At 37.9% G+C, this 15,281-nt stretch overlaps 1 protein-coding gene across 5 annotated transcripts in view; it reads left to right on the plus strand.

The window, feature by feature from the left end:
* Positions 1-15,281, plus strand: part of KIF13A (kinesin family member 13A) — a 241,287-nt gene that overhangs the window by 137,114 nt on the left and 88,892 nt on the right. For all 5 annotated transcript variants that reach the window (XM_027874865.1, XM_027875016.1, XM_027874940.1 and 2 more), the window contains 4 exons: positions 360-540; positions 4,347-4,434; positions 7,681-7,815; positions 8,664-8,776. In XM_027874865.1, the coding sequence (XP_027730666.1) occupies positions 360-540; positions 4,347-4,434; positions 7,681-7,815; positions 8,664-8,776 (517 nt within the window). The remainder of the gene's footprint in view (positions 1-359; positions 541-4,346; positions 4,435-7,680; positions 7,816-8,663; positions 8,777-15,281) is intronic.

Here is a 15,281-nt window from a genome sequence, read left to right on the forward strand (position 1 = left end):
AGTAACCCAAGGCAATTTGGGGGAGGGGCAAGCAGGAGTCAATAGCAGATAAGGAAAATAGGAAGGGCCTCACATAGGATGTGGTGTTTGAGGTGAGTTTTGAAGGAAACTAGCTTATGCAAAAGCATGGAGATGAGCAATGAATTGTCAGCCAGTTTGGCATGGAAAAGAGTAATCAAATATACTTATCATCTACATTGAGTTTTTTGAGGAATGTGCCATTTTGTTCCTTAAGAATGAAAATCATGTATTAAATACCTACACTCACACATATAGAACATATGAGTATATTTAGAATATTCATATTTTTCATTTTTTCCCTTCTCCATCTTTACCTCTCTCTGATTACTTTTCTCTAGGTTCAGGAAAATCCTTCTCAATGATGGGCAATGCTGAGCAGCTGGGCTTAATTCCACGGCTTTGTTGTGCTTTATTTCAAAGGATCTCTTTGGAGCAAAATGAATCACAGATCTTTAAAGTTGAAGTGTCATACATGGAAATCTATAATGAGAAAGTTCGGGATCTTTTAGACCCCAAAGGGTAAGTCAGTGGTTGAAATTAGACATTTTAAAATCCTATGATAGAGATAATATATTAAAATAATTTTAATGTTTAAAAAAAAGTTTCAAGATAGTTTAAGCTATATATTACAACTCTGGGTCCTGTTAATTTGAATTTGATACTATCTGATTATAACTGTTTCTTGTGTCTGCCATATATCAATCTCCAAAACACTCTGTTATCATTGTCAATGACTTGAGCCTCTAGCTTACAGTCTTCTTTCTCCCTGATCCCGGCCATTCTCCTTGTCTGTTCCAATATTCATTTTTACAGCCCTTCTGACAGTCTGGTCTCATAATTCCTTAATTTGTCTGACTTCTGCAAGTACTCTGACACCTAGTAGGGTGGTCACTTATTCAACGCCTCCCAGCCAAACATAAATACTCATTGTTTCCTGACCTGGCTCTTATTTCCCCTATGTATCTCTCATACCTGAAAACAAAACAAAACAAAACTCCCTTCCCATCTTCCTTTTTTGAAATCTTTCCTCTTCTTAAAGGTCCATTTCGGGTGCCTACCTCCTTAATGAAGCTTTTCTTGATTTCTGTTAACTAGACGGAGATTCCTCCTTTCATCTCTTATCCCATTTTATTTGAACTCTCTAAAGCATGTAGCATATTCCAACTTGTAATAAAGTTATTTGTGTACATGTCTTAATTCCCCTGCTATAGTGTAAACTGAAGATAAGAACTGCTTCATGTTTCATCATTGCATCTGTACATGTAGTAAAGTGATAAAGTGTTGAATGAGTGTTTATTCAGCTAATTTATTGAGATATCAAAGGCTGCTCAAAACTCATCAGTGTCTAGTAGGTTTACATTAGATTGCTTATATGCCACTTGTTGAGAATTTTAATGTCCTAAGTGTTACAATGACCACTACTTGTTTTAAAAATTGACTGTAATCAAAGAACTTTTTTCTTGGAGGATCATCTGAAAGGGAACTCTGGACCTTGCATTAAAATAGAAAATAGTTCTGCTGCTGAGGTGATCAATGGAGAAATTGAACTTGCATAATTTAGGCAGTTCTCTTAATATATTGTGAAGAACAGATTCTTTTTATGTTAGGAATAAAGCATATTTCTTTACCATCATTTACTTTTAACCGTGAAGATTGCATTATGCTAGACATAAAAACAAAAGCTCTTAGATATTGGTGATATGCAATCACAGTCATGAATAACAGTGAAATTGAGTAGCCACTGGAAAAGTTTAGACTTACTTTTCTAAGTTCTATGGATCTATACCAAAAGGATTCCCTGCCACATAAATCTAGACTGAAAATTGAATATGGTTGCTGTGAGACAATTCTCAGTAAGATGAGTATAACTCTTCTTCTTTGTGAAAATATGATAAATGACATAATATCTCATTGAAACCTAAAATTGTTTAATTTTCAAGTTATTCTCACATGCTTAGAAATGGTTTATAGATTTGAAAGGTGATAAAGAGCAGATGCTGTGAAAAAGAGAACACAATATAGCCGATAACATTCTACCATTTCCTTTAAGCCTTAACAATATATTGACTTGCTGTTGAAAAGGCCCAATAAATCAGCCTTGTAACCTCAAAATTTACCTGGTCAATCCTCTTTGGAACTAATTTTATATTTGGTTATATACCACTTTTCTGTACTCTACCAAAGTACTATTTCGTCATATGCCCAATTCCTGTTCAACCCATGTGAATTCAGCTGAATCTGCTGACCCAGAGTGATGGCTACCCCTTTGCCAGTAGCCTGTGAGGACTGAGATAGGGTTTAACAAACCCTTGCTCAGCATTTTGTATTCCTCAGTGTGGCAACTGGGTTGTAAGGGAAGAATTCTCCCTTTAAGGTAGGTTCTTTTCAAATAATAAAATAATGACATTTCTAGTCAATTTTTTAAAAATAGTGAAGGTACTAATAAAGACTAAAAAGACATTAAACTTACATCTGGAAGATAAGAATTGTGAACATGTGTCATCACTGGCATCACATTTCAAGAAAAAATTTTTGACCTCTATTTGGTGCTTAAAGCTAACCTCAAAGAAAGTTAGACTTCTAATGAAAAGGAATTAAAAGCCAGCAAAAGGAAGGGATTTTCACGGGTAATTTTGATTGTTAATAATTTCACCTTTCATCCTGACTGTAGAACCTCATTCCCTCATTCCTTTGTTAGGTTCTACTCCATTATAGCTAATTTCTCACCACACATTCTATTAGGTGGATAAGATTATCTATGATTTCATCAGTTTAAGTGCTTCTTTGAAGGCATTCAAGGACACCCTTCATTGGTTTAATGAGTTACAGTCACCAAAAAAATTTATTATCGGGTGACCAACCTTCTCTCTGATGATGAACCTCTTTGGATTTAGCTAGGTTGGCCCCCAGATGACAAGTATACACGTCTGTTTATTGGCAAGGTTGCACACAGACCTTTCCCAGATTAATAGGAAGTGCCAGAGCTCTCCTCAATATGATGAGGCATCAAAGAAAGACTTTATAAGTAAGCCATTATAAGCTCATAAGAAATAAATTTATCTTGCTATCATTTTTGCCTGTTCTGCCTCTCCCAAACCTCTGTGGTACTAATGACCTCCATTACGTATAAGATAGAAAAATAAAGGATTCTAGATATCCAACTTGAGTGACCTGATAGTGATTATAAGTATGTAACAGGATGCCTTGCACAAAATCAGTAAATATTTGTTATTTTGATTTGTGATAAAGAACCTAGTGATAAGAATCTATGGGTTCAGTCTTCTCAGTATGTGAAATAAAGGAATTGGAGGAGGCAGTTGCCAGTACCAGGGCAGAAGGAAGTCGGAAGCCCACAAAGCCTCCACAAATATACTGTAACTATCTGATCCTTTTTGAGAACACAAAAGAGAAATCTTTCAGTGAGAAACCTTCACTGGGCCAGAGGCCCCATGATGATGGATTTTAGCTAGTTATGTCCTTACCTAATTTTCATTGCTGATCTGTGGACGAGGAACTTGAAGACCAGCTTTAATGCAGACATACCACAAAGTAGTGGAAAGATTACTGGATGTGGGGTCAGAAGACCTGGGTTCTACATCTGTAGGATGGTGACTTCCAAATTAGTGTCTTTAACTCAAGACTTGTGCTCTAGTCCTAAATTTCCAGATGCCTGCAGGATATGGCTACTTGAATATCCCATCATTACCTTGAATTCAGTGTAACTAAAACTTATCATTCCATCCCCACCCCTTGAAAAAAAACTATTTATTCATTTAGTAGTCCCTTCACTTCTCTACATCTCAATTTGTTTTCTCATCTGCAAAATGAAGGGATATGCTGAGATGACCTCCAGGGTCCATCTTACAAATTCTGAGATTCTACATGGTCAAATAATCTTTTTATGCATCTATTGCCACTGAGCACTAAGCAGATTGAGTTCTATCTGGTCATTTTTCTTATTTCCCTTTTTGTTATCTTGTCCATATTGGGTATTTTGAATTTTTTAGTGTTCTTTCAGTGAAGCAAATTAGTATGTCAGATATTTCAGCAACACTGTTTTTTTGCTTTGGTAAGGGAAATGTATTTTTAAAGCAAAAATAGAGGTAAATGTTTGAACATATTTTTGATTTAGAATGCTATTTTAGTAAGCCACTGTTGATGCTTTTTTTGTAATTAATTTTTTTGTCACTAACTTTTTAATAATTAACTTTTCTAATTTTTTGTAACTACCACTCTAATTTGGGGATGCTTTAAGAAAGAAGCAGCAGTGAAGTTTGCAAGTGCAAAATACTATCTATTCTTTTTTTGTTTTTTTTATCCTGAAGGAGCAGGCAGTCCCTTAAAGTCCGAGAGCATAAAGTCTTGGGGCCCTATGTAGATGGCCTATCTCAGCTGGCTGTTACTAGCTTTGAGGTAAGTATAAGCATTTATAAGAAACTACCAGTGTTGGCAAGGAGGGCAAAACGATCAGAGAATGATATTGGCTATTAGTGCTACTTCGGCTCATGTGCAGAATATTGACTGCAGTTCAATACACAGTTCGTTCTGCAAACATACAATATATTGTCTACCAATTTACTTATGCAAATTTCACAATAAGATAGAAGTTTCAGTGTTTTGTAGTTGCTGAACACATGAGATACCATTTATCACTCTATTAAACTGCTTTCCCTAAGCTTATTAATGACTTCCTCCTAGGCAAATCAAGTAGTCTTTTCTCAAAATTCATTCTACTTGGTTTCTCTACTGTATTTGACACTACGAATAATCCACTCTTTCCTTCTTGAAATTGTCTCTTCCATTGGCTTCCCTAACATCATATTATCCTGGTTCTTTGTCTGTCCCCACTTTTTCTCTGTCCTTTCGCTACCTTCTTCCCCTTGTCTCACCCTTCATTTTCAGTGTCCCCATAGGTCTAATCTTTGATGCTTTGTTCTTATCCTTCTATATTCATCTTAATATTCATCCATTGCCATAACTTTAACTGACATCTGTAGGATGATGACTTCCAAATTAGTGTCTTTAACTTAGCACTTGTGCTGTACAGGATATGGCTACTTGAATATCCCATCATTACCTAGAATTCCAGTGTAACTAAAACTTAATTGCATCCCCACCCCTTGAAAAAAACCAACCAACATCTGGGTTTCCTTTCCAGAACCATTTTTGTCAGTGATATCACCATTCTCCTGGTCATTTGGACACCAATACTTGTTCCCTTCTTCCTTCTCAGCATCAGTGGAATCACGTCACTTCTTTCAAAATATGTCCTTCTTTTCTGCCTGAAATGTCACAGTAGCCTTCTGATTGTTCTCTGCTTCCAATTTTTTTTCTGCTTCTAGTGTGACATGGACTGCTATCACATTAGTCTCTTAAAGCAGTACTTTCATCATATCAGTCTCTTTCAGAGCTCACAATGGCAGCATAGTATAGTAGTAAGAACCTTAGACTGAGAGTTGCGAGAGACCTGGGTTCATATCTTGCCTCTAGCCCTTACAAGCTGTGTAACCTTGGGCAAATCATTTATCTCTCTGAACTTGGGGTTTTTTTGTGAAATGAGGATAATAGTGCAACAGTGCCCATGGCCATTTTCTGCCATGCTGCTGCTGCTGCTGCTGCTGCTCCATCTTTCTCACTAGACTACAGACAGTTCTTAGAAGAAGATAAGCCACTCACATATATACTCCTAGGGACCATGCATCCTAATTTTCACCGTGTCTATTTTCACCCTAGTTCTACATAAATGGGAAAGTTTAGGAATTAGAAAACATCTGTTTTTCACCAGGAAAACTGAATAATTAATTCTGCATCTTTCTAACAAGATTCATTAGATAATTATTTATTGGGGAGTGTTACAATAAAATCAGAAATGACCAATCTAAATCCCTAAGAAATGAGTTTTTCTTTGTTTCTTAGCATATAGACCCAGTAGGATCTGATCCAACATTGTCTTTTAATTTTTATAAGTAAAAGTGAATAAACATATCAGAAGTAAAGCCTTATTAACTATAAGTTCTAAAAAGATAATTTAAGAGGAAGCACCGTCACCATATCTACTTTGACAATTCATTCAGACCTTTAAGTGGACACTATATATGAGGTATTTGACTTTCTTACTGAAGTATTCAATTTTCTCACTCTAGAAAATTTTCAGAAGTCCAAAATATTTTATTATTTTTTTTTTTTAGGGCAATTGGGGTTAAGTGACTTGCCCAGGGTTACACAGCTAGTAAGTATCAAGTGTTTGGTCTAAGGCCGGATTTGAACTCAGGTCCTCCTGACTTCGGGGCCGGTGCTCCATTCACTGCGCCACCTAGCTGCCCCCAAAGTATTTTTTTAAAAATACCTTTACATATTTTACTTTATAAGAAAGAAAAGTATTTTGTCCTTTTTTAATAGCTAGAGCTCTTCTATAACTCTTCTACAAAATAAAGCCTTTACTTTAAGGTTTTAAGTTTTGTTTAATATGTTAATTGGCTTGCATTTTTAAATTTTGGATGTACCTTAGGTCAGAAGGAAAGTACATTCCTTAAAAATCAGGGGTTAATTGAATATGTCTAGTTCTAATCTAAGTTTAAGTGAAATCGTACTTACTATTTAAAAGAACTCTAGAGTGAATCTGTTTTTAAAAATAATCACTCTTTAACTTACCTTCGAAAGTTGGATTTTCACCTAACTATTCTTAAAGCAATACATACCTGTATTCTACTTTTGTCAATTTCTTTGACACTTCTTGAGAGACTAAAATTTACCTCTTGAAACTGAGAGATTCTTAGAGCTGGAAGAAAACTTGGAAATTATCTCATCCAACTTAGCCAACTTACCCAGAACTGTATATATGCCACCTGGCCAGGAATCGACTTGAACCCAGGGCTCCTTGCTCGAAGTCCACTGCTTGCACTGTCTTACCATGTTGTTTCCTAAATTCATGTCTTATCAGTGAATTAATTTTGCAGATTCTCAAGACATTATTTTCTACTAACTCCAGAAAAAAAAAAGTTTGATAAAGTGGATGGATCTTTCTCCTTTCATTTTCATCCCTGTTTTGATACAACTCAACACAGTTTCAGAGAACTCATTAGCTGAATCAGCAACATAGGAATAAAGATTGAATGTAATTATCTTTGGTAGTGAAACATTGTCTCAGAGTGAGGTAATCACTTCAGCCAATTAAATGATTATAGCACTAGGCTAGTGATGCCCAGAGCGGAAGCACAATCCATTCATCACCTTCTGTAATTAATCTTCTTAAATGAATGTATGTTGGGCTGATACAAAGGCACTAAAACTGAGCACGTTCAGAAGCAGCTCCAAACAGAAATGGAGCCCTGGTGCTTAGAAGATCGACTTTAGGAATTCATTGTTAATTACATCATGGCACATATTCAGAGAAACTTGAAAAGCATAAGCATGTAATTGATAAGAAAAGAACTGATGAGAAAGGTATATTCTAAACATAAAAATTTTGAAAAAATTTTGCCCAGTGAAGAGAATCAAACAAGATGGGGATGGAAGTTTGAACCATGTTTTGACTAGAGCTGAGGAAAGTGAGTACTTCTAGAAAGGAGATATGTTACTGGTATGGCAGAAGGAATATTGTTGTTCAGGCTTTTAGTATCCTCTTTTCTTTAGAACCCTTTCTTTGTGTTTCTGCCCTAGGATATTGAGTCATTGATGTCTGAGGGAAACAAATCTCGAACAGTGGCGGCAACTAACATGAATGAGGAAAGCAGTCGCTCCCATGCTGTCTTCAACATTATAGTCACACAAACATTGTATGACTTGCAATCTGGTGTAAGTGGGAGTCATGAATCTGCAGAGACAATGGAATGCTGTATGAGTGAAATAACTCATAGCATGGTCAGGGGCTGGGGATTCATATTGCATGTCTTCCTCTGACTTTGATGCATGACTTTATTAAGACAGTTGACCTCATATTGTCTTTATTTAACCCAAGGCTTTAAAATCAAGACCAGCAAAAAGCCTGGAGGGCTCAGTCCCTTGGAGGGCATGGCAATAATGTTATATAAATAGCAGGTGGAATGGAATGGGAATCCCTTCTGCAATGCCCCCTAGATGTTTGCCTTACAAAGAATTAAGGAAATCTATGGGAAAATTACAAAATGTAGCCCAAATTGTCATTTTTCTAAAGAAAGAACGTATTTACTTTACTTTTCAAGAGGCCTCATAATATACAACAAAGAACATCCGACTGGGAGTGACCCTCAGGTTTCCAAGTAAAGGTTTGCTTTTTTATTTCATGATAGGACATAAAAGAAACATTTCCTGATAGGTTTCTCATTCTTCTCCCCCAATTTGAACTGTTGTGGGGCAGGGATTTTTATTACAGATACAAATCCCTCAGATTTTCTTGTGGGTACCCTGGAAAATTAAGGGCATGATGAAATGACCTATTTTTGCACCAATCTAAAATGTCATTGTGTTGTTAATTCCTTCCCCAAATACCCAATGTGTAGATTTAAAGACTGACTTCTTTGGGAATATTTTTTTCCTTTTGAGTAGGGGCAGAGGCACAGGTTTCTTTTTTAATCTGGCACAGATATAGGTGCTACCGAGTTGTTGTTTTCTGTGTGCTTTTTTGCATTAACATTTATTGCCTGCTTCCTATTTCTACCAACTAGAATTCGGGAGAGAAAGTCAGTAAGGTCAGCCTGGTAGACTTGGCTGGAAGTGAAAGAGTGTCTAAAACAGGAGCCGCTGGGGAGCGTCTGAAAGAAGGCAGCAACATAAACAAGTAAGAGAGCTGTTGCAAGAACACCTTTCATGAGTCCAGACTCCCAGCTGAGTATGATGTTCTGCTGCCAGTACGCCTTGGAGCCCCTCTTGTCAAGGGTTGGATAGTTCTGATGCAGCTTATCCCAAAGACTATATAACCTTGGTTAACAGCTTGACTGGTAAAAAAACAAAACAAAACAAAACAACACAATGTGTCTACCTTGGGGATACATGAAGGCTTCCTGGGGCTGGAGACAATGGTTGAGAGGGGGAGAAAAGGAAAATAATGTGTGGTAACTTTTTAGAAGTATGTATTTACATGTGCATTACTTTACAGAATAGAGCTATTCCTGAGAAGTTGTGTGTAAAACTGAATCATGTTTTAAATGCAGCAGAGGAGCTTACTCTTAATTTAAAAAAAAAAAAAGAATCCATTTATTAAGTACCCACTGTATGCTAGACATTGAGTTGGGTGTTAGGGTTGCAAAAACAAAAGTAAAACAGAGAAGCTAAGTTGTTTTATTAAGGGATTTGTTTGAATATGCATACATACAATTTTCTAGAAAGTTATCTGCTATTTGGTACCTTTGTGATCTTTGGGCAAGTCATTTAACCTTTCTAGGACTGAGAGAACCAGGGGCTTGCTTGTAAATTATATATTTGTAGAGGTTTCTCAGATCTCAAAAGCACTAACTTCCTTAGTTCCTTATATTACCAGTACAAATGTTCCAAAGTGAAGTCTGTGTTTAAAGATTTATGTTGGGCACATTGTGATTTTAATTAGCAATGATTTGTAAACAGAAGTGAGGTATTCTGTCACTGACAGGTCTGCATGGCCTTGCTCAGAGGGAAAGATAGCTTCTTTGATGGAGTTCATCTAACAGGCAGTTTGTCTTCTCTCATAACAAAGGATTTTTCCCCCTGTTTCACGACAAGACATTAAAAAACTCCAGTTGGCAGAACAGCCCTGTTCTATTATGAGCAGAAAAGTAGAAAGGCAGAAGGTGAGGGGGAATTAAAAGAACTAAGATTGCTGCCTTTCTCTAGGCTTGGCCGATTTGTTACTGGGCTCTTTCTCCTAAGGATTTTGCCTTCAGACTCAGTGCTTCTGATGTCATGTGACCTTTCCAGCCTTGTCTCCTGCCACTTCCGTCCATTCCATGTGCTTTATTCGCCAGCCTAGCTTGTCCCCTTGTAGTTCCCTGGACATTTCCCAACCCTTTCCTTTACCATTCACGCTGTTTCCTCTGCCGGGAATGTCCTTCTTTCTGCCCCTTTTTAGCCTCCTGAATTACCATCCATTTTCCAAAGCCTAATTCAAATGCCCCATACCCCAGAAGCTTTTGCTGTCCTCACACTCCCGACTGTTAGCTACCTTTTCTCTTTTGTACCTCACAAAGTACTTTGCTTCCAGTTTTATGAACTTGTCTTGTATTCTTTTATGCTATAGTAACATATCCCCTTATCTTGCTATAAGTGCCGTGAGGCAACTAGGTGACCCAGGGAGTAGAATGCTGCACCTGGAGTCTGGAAGAGCGGCATTCAAATCCTACCTCATGTACTAGCTGTGTGACTCCGGGCAGGTCATTTAACCTTAATCCACCTCAGCTTCCTCACCTATAATAGCACCTACCTCTCAGGCTTATTGTGAGGATAAAATGAGAGAATATTTGTAAAGTGCCCAGCACATAGTAGGTACTTAGTAGATGCTTGATATTCCTCCCTCCTTCCTTCTCTTCCTTCCTTCCTTCCAAACAGGGACTGTAACTACACAAAATGTTGCTTCTGCCCCATCACTTAGCAAAGTGCTTTGTGTATAACAAGTTCATATTATTTTTGTGTTAGATTGATCTAGTAAGAAACATATGCATATGCAGGGTATATACATATTATAGATTAATAAATAATCTGTCCAAATTGACATGGCTTGGAAGATCCAGGTGTGACTCCTCAGACCCACTACTTCCAAGCCCTAGTCCAGTGGGTTTTCCCTTTTATTACCTCCCTAATATTTTGATCTTTGAGAACAAGGATTACCACAAAATCAATTAAGGTGAACATTAGTTAAGTGTCTGCTATATGCCATGCACAGTGCTAAGTGCTGGCAATATAAAGGCAAAAAATCCAGCCTACTTTCAAAGAGCTTATAGTCTAATGGGAAAGGAGGGAGGGAGAGAGGAAACAAGGAAGATAGGTTGAGTGCCTACTATGTGCCAAGCATTATGCTAAGCACTTTACAAATATCATTTCATTTGATCCTCTTAACAACTTTGGGGAGGGGGAGGTGCTATTATTCCTGTTTTTTTTTTTGTTTTGTTTTTTTACAGTTGAAAGAAACTGAGTCAAATAAAGGTTAAGTGACTTGCCTAGGGTCACATAGCTGGGAAATATCTGAGGCAGGATTTGAACTCTCTTGACTCCAGGTCCCACCTAGCTGCCTCTGAGGAAGGAAAGATGCAACTGACCATGTACAAAAAAAATGAATATACAGGATAAATTAAAGATAATATTAGAATGAAGGCTATTAGCAGTAAGGGATATTGGGAAAGGCTTCTTGTGAAAGGTGGGGTTTTAGTTAGGACCTGATGGAATTCAGCAAAGCCAAGAATTAGAGAAGGGAGAGAATCCCAGCTATTGGGGATAGCCAGTGAAAATTTACAGAGTTGGGAGATGGGAGTGTCTTCTGCGAAGAATAGCAGGGAGATCAATATCATTGGATCTCAGAGTATGTAGAGGGGAGGATAAGGTGTAAGAAGACTAGAAAGGTAGGAAGGTTTTGAAGGGCTTTGAAAGCCAAACAGAGGACTTATATTTGATCCTGGATGTGACAGAGAGCCCCTGGAGTTTATTGTGGGGCATGACTTATTTAGACCTGTGCTTAAGAAAGATTTGATGTGCCAGGTCACCTGGCTTCTGTGGTGGATGAGAGGTACTAGGCCAGTTGTACAGCCTCTCTCTACCTCAGGAGTGTAATAAATTTAAATCTGCCTGCTGCTCCTCTCCATTGCTGAGGGTTGGAAAAGGGAACTTGTATTCTACTCACCTGAACCTGGCATATCTTATGCTTAAGAAAAATTTGATAGCTGAGTGGAGGATGGACTGGAGCAGAGAGAGAATTGTGGTAGAGAAACCAACCAGAAGGCTATTTTCATAGTCCATATGTGGGGGGATGAGGGCCTCTACTAGGCTGATGGCAATGTCAGAGGAGAGAAGGGATTTACTTGAGAGATGTTATGAAGGCAAGAGACTGAATATGGCCATGGAGGGAAGAGGGAGGATGTGAGAGAGAGTGAGGAGTTGAGGATGACACCTAGCAAGTGAGGCTGGGTGATTGGGAGGATGGTGGTGCCCTTAACATTAGGAGGGGTTTTAGGAAGAGGGCAAAGTTTTGGGAAAAGATAGTGAGTTCAGTTATGGCAGTGTTGAATTTAGGATGTCTACAGGACATGTGTTCTTGAGATGTCCAAGCGGCAGTTGGAAATATGAGACTGGAGGTCAGGAGAGAGGTTAGTTCAGTACTCTGAAGAATAGTTCACATTTGTAGAGTACTTTACAATTTACAAAGCCCTTTATTTTTATTTGGGCCTCACAAGTACTCTATGGAGCTGAGGAATGGAAACTGGAGTTCATAGATAATAAGTTTCTTGTTTAATGTCATTAAACAAATTGTGGTGTTTGCAGGACTGGAAACCACATATTCTATTTCTAATTCCATTGGGATCTCCACAATGGCACAATGGCTCTCCATAGGAGTTATATAAGTACCAGCAACATGGTGTTAGAAAGCCCAAGAAATGCCAGGAAGGCTTATAAATTTCCTAATCTCAGTTTCCTAGCTGTAAAAATTGTCACATAGTTCCATAATAGTTTTTAATGGAGAGGTAGATAATTTGAATCTTAAAACCTATACCTGGAAAACCCAGTTGTGTATTCCAAATCCTGTAATTATGTGTATATAGAAAGAAACCTTCAGCAGACTTCCTAAATTTTCTAATTCCTTCTAATTCCTAATTCAGCTTCTTTTATCATAGGATTAATAACCCTCTTAGCAAGACCTTCCAGTGACCTGGCAGAGATGTTAATGTTTCTTTAATGGGTTATGGACCTAGAATCTTCAACTCTCTTCAAGCCCTTAAGAGCCTTTAAAGCATTCTTTCTTTTTCTTCTTCTTAAGAAATAAAGACTTTACATGATTGTACACTGTTGGAGAATGGCTCCTGTGATGGATGGAGAGGTGCTAGGCCAGTTGTACAGCCTCTCTACCTCAGGAGGGTAAAATCTGGCTGCTACTCCTCTCCATTGCTGAGGGTTGGAAAAGGGAACTTGCATTCTGCTCACCTGAACCTGGCAAATAACTGAATGTGTTACAGGCTGTTCTGAACCATCCATTTAGAGTCTGTAGCATTCTAATGCCTCCAAGAGTGTAGTTGGAAGCCGCTTGTGTTATTCTCTCCAGAAACATCAGGGCCAAGAATAAAAGTTGGCCTATAACTGATGACATAGTAAGGTAGCTTCCCAACTGTGTAGGGTCTTTCTATCTCCTGGTATCTGAGGATACAGAGCGTGTGCCCAACTTTGCCCTCCTTTTTCTTCCTTGTTTCTTCTCTGGGGCTCTGGTTTATTTCCTTTCAGAAGCCTCGCTTAAGTGGGTGTTGCTTGAGTAACCAAACACTGATGGGTGTCTGGAAAGGGTGAACAAGGAACTTTTCTTCCCATTGTTTATGTGCAGGTGTCCCTGTAAGCCCTCACCACAACTAGTACAATGAGAAAGATCCAAATGTTTGGAAATTTAATCTGGGAAAACATCCCTGCATTTATCATTGCAGGCTAGAGAGTGGTAAACAGAGGCTAGGCTTTGGAAAGTCAGACGGCTTTTTCTTTAGTTAGGGAGGTGAGAAGATTGGATTTTCACATTTTATCTCCAAACCACAATGCCTGGAAAAATAATGAATAAGGAATTTCTCCTTTTAAAATATCAAAAGTGTATTTGAAAGGAGATGATGTAGGTCACTCAGTCAACAGTAAACAGGTGTTTAATAAGCTTACTATATGTTTACTATGTGCTAGACATTGTAATATGTGCTTGAGATATAAACAAAAAAATTAAAAACACAGTCTCTGTTCTCAAAGAGCTCATGTTCTAATAGGGGAGATAGCATGAAATAACTAGATAGACACAAGAGAGATACAGAGGAATGGTTACACAAATTATGGTACATGGATATAATGGAATATTAATGTGCTGTCAGGAACGACAAATAGGATGAATTCAGAGAAGCATGGAAAGATCTGTATGAACTGATGTGGACTTAAGTAAGTAGAGCCAATAAAACAATATACACAAGAACTATGATTCAAATGGAAAGAACTACATGCCAAAAAATCAAAAGTGAATGTAACAAAATTATAAAGATCAATAAAGACTTGAATGAAGAGATATGAGAAGACACCCCCAAGCCACCCCTTTGTGGAGGTGGGAGGTCCACACATGTTTACACATTGCACATGTTTTCAGACTTTTTCAATGTATCAATAAGTTGTACTGATTTTTTTTTTCTCTAAAAAATATTTAATGGCTCTAATACTAAATTCTAGATATGCGGCTAAATATCAAATGACTCTTTGGCAGACGAGGGGAAGGGATAGTAGGGAAAGCTATGTTGATGTAAGAAAGAAAATATCAATAAAACTTATTTTAAAAAAGATATATAGAGTAGAATGGAAGGTAATCTGAAAGAGGAAGCATTGGGAGGTACAGGGACCATGAAAGGTTTCTTTGCAGATGATTGGCTTCAAACTGAGTCTTGCCAGGGAGTCTCAATAGGCAGAGTGGAAGAGGGAGAGCATTCCATGCATGAGAGACAGCCAATGAAAAGGCACCAAAAACCGAGGATAAGAGTGTCATATGCAAGGAGCAGCAAGGAGACCCACCAGAAAGTTATTGCAATAGTCCAGGTGTAAGGTAATGAGAGTCTGCACCAGGATGGTGGCTATGTAAGTGAAGAGAAGGGGACTCATACAAGAAATGTTCATTCCTTCATTTCCCATCCAGCTACATTTCTTTGGATTTCTTTATCATGCTTTATCTTGCCTCTTTATCTGGCAAGATCCCATCAGTCCTGGTACTCATGTCTCATTAGTACTTCTGCCCTTGAGGTCCCTCTGATTGGAGGGCAAAGTGGAGAAACCCCCATTTAAGGAAACAGCCTAGGCCAACCATCTTTTCATTTCCTACCAGGATACACTGCTTTATTCTTCTCCCACTAGCTCCTGTGTTTGCCTTATTGAACTTTATTAACTATGGGAATGTTTATTGTCTTTTAAAATCTAGTATCATTTGCCTAAATTCCTTCATTCATTTTTTGCTATCTACCAATTCTGGAACCAGCTTTTTCAAATGATGGCTGCCAGTATTTACGAATATCATTCTGTGATGTTTCCTATATAGCCCTTTCCGTAATTTCCCAATTAGTCATAACTCTAGTCCTTCCCATAACTTTCCAATTAGTCAGCAACCCACGTCA

The sequence above is a fragment of the Vombatus ursinus genome, unplaced genomic scaffold, assembly GCF_900497805.2.
Source record: "Vombatus ursinus unplaced genomic scaffold, bare-nosed wombat genome assembly UNPS02000577.1, whole genome shotgun sequence".
NCBI classification, from domain to species: Eukaryota; Metazoa; Chordata; class Mammalia; order Diprotodontia; family Vombatidae; genus Vombatus; species Vombatus ursinus.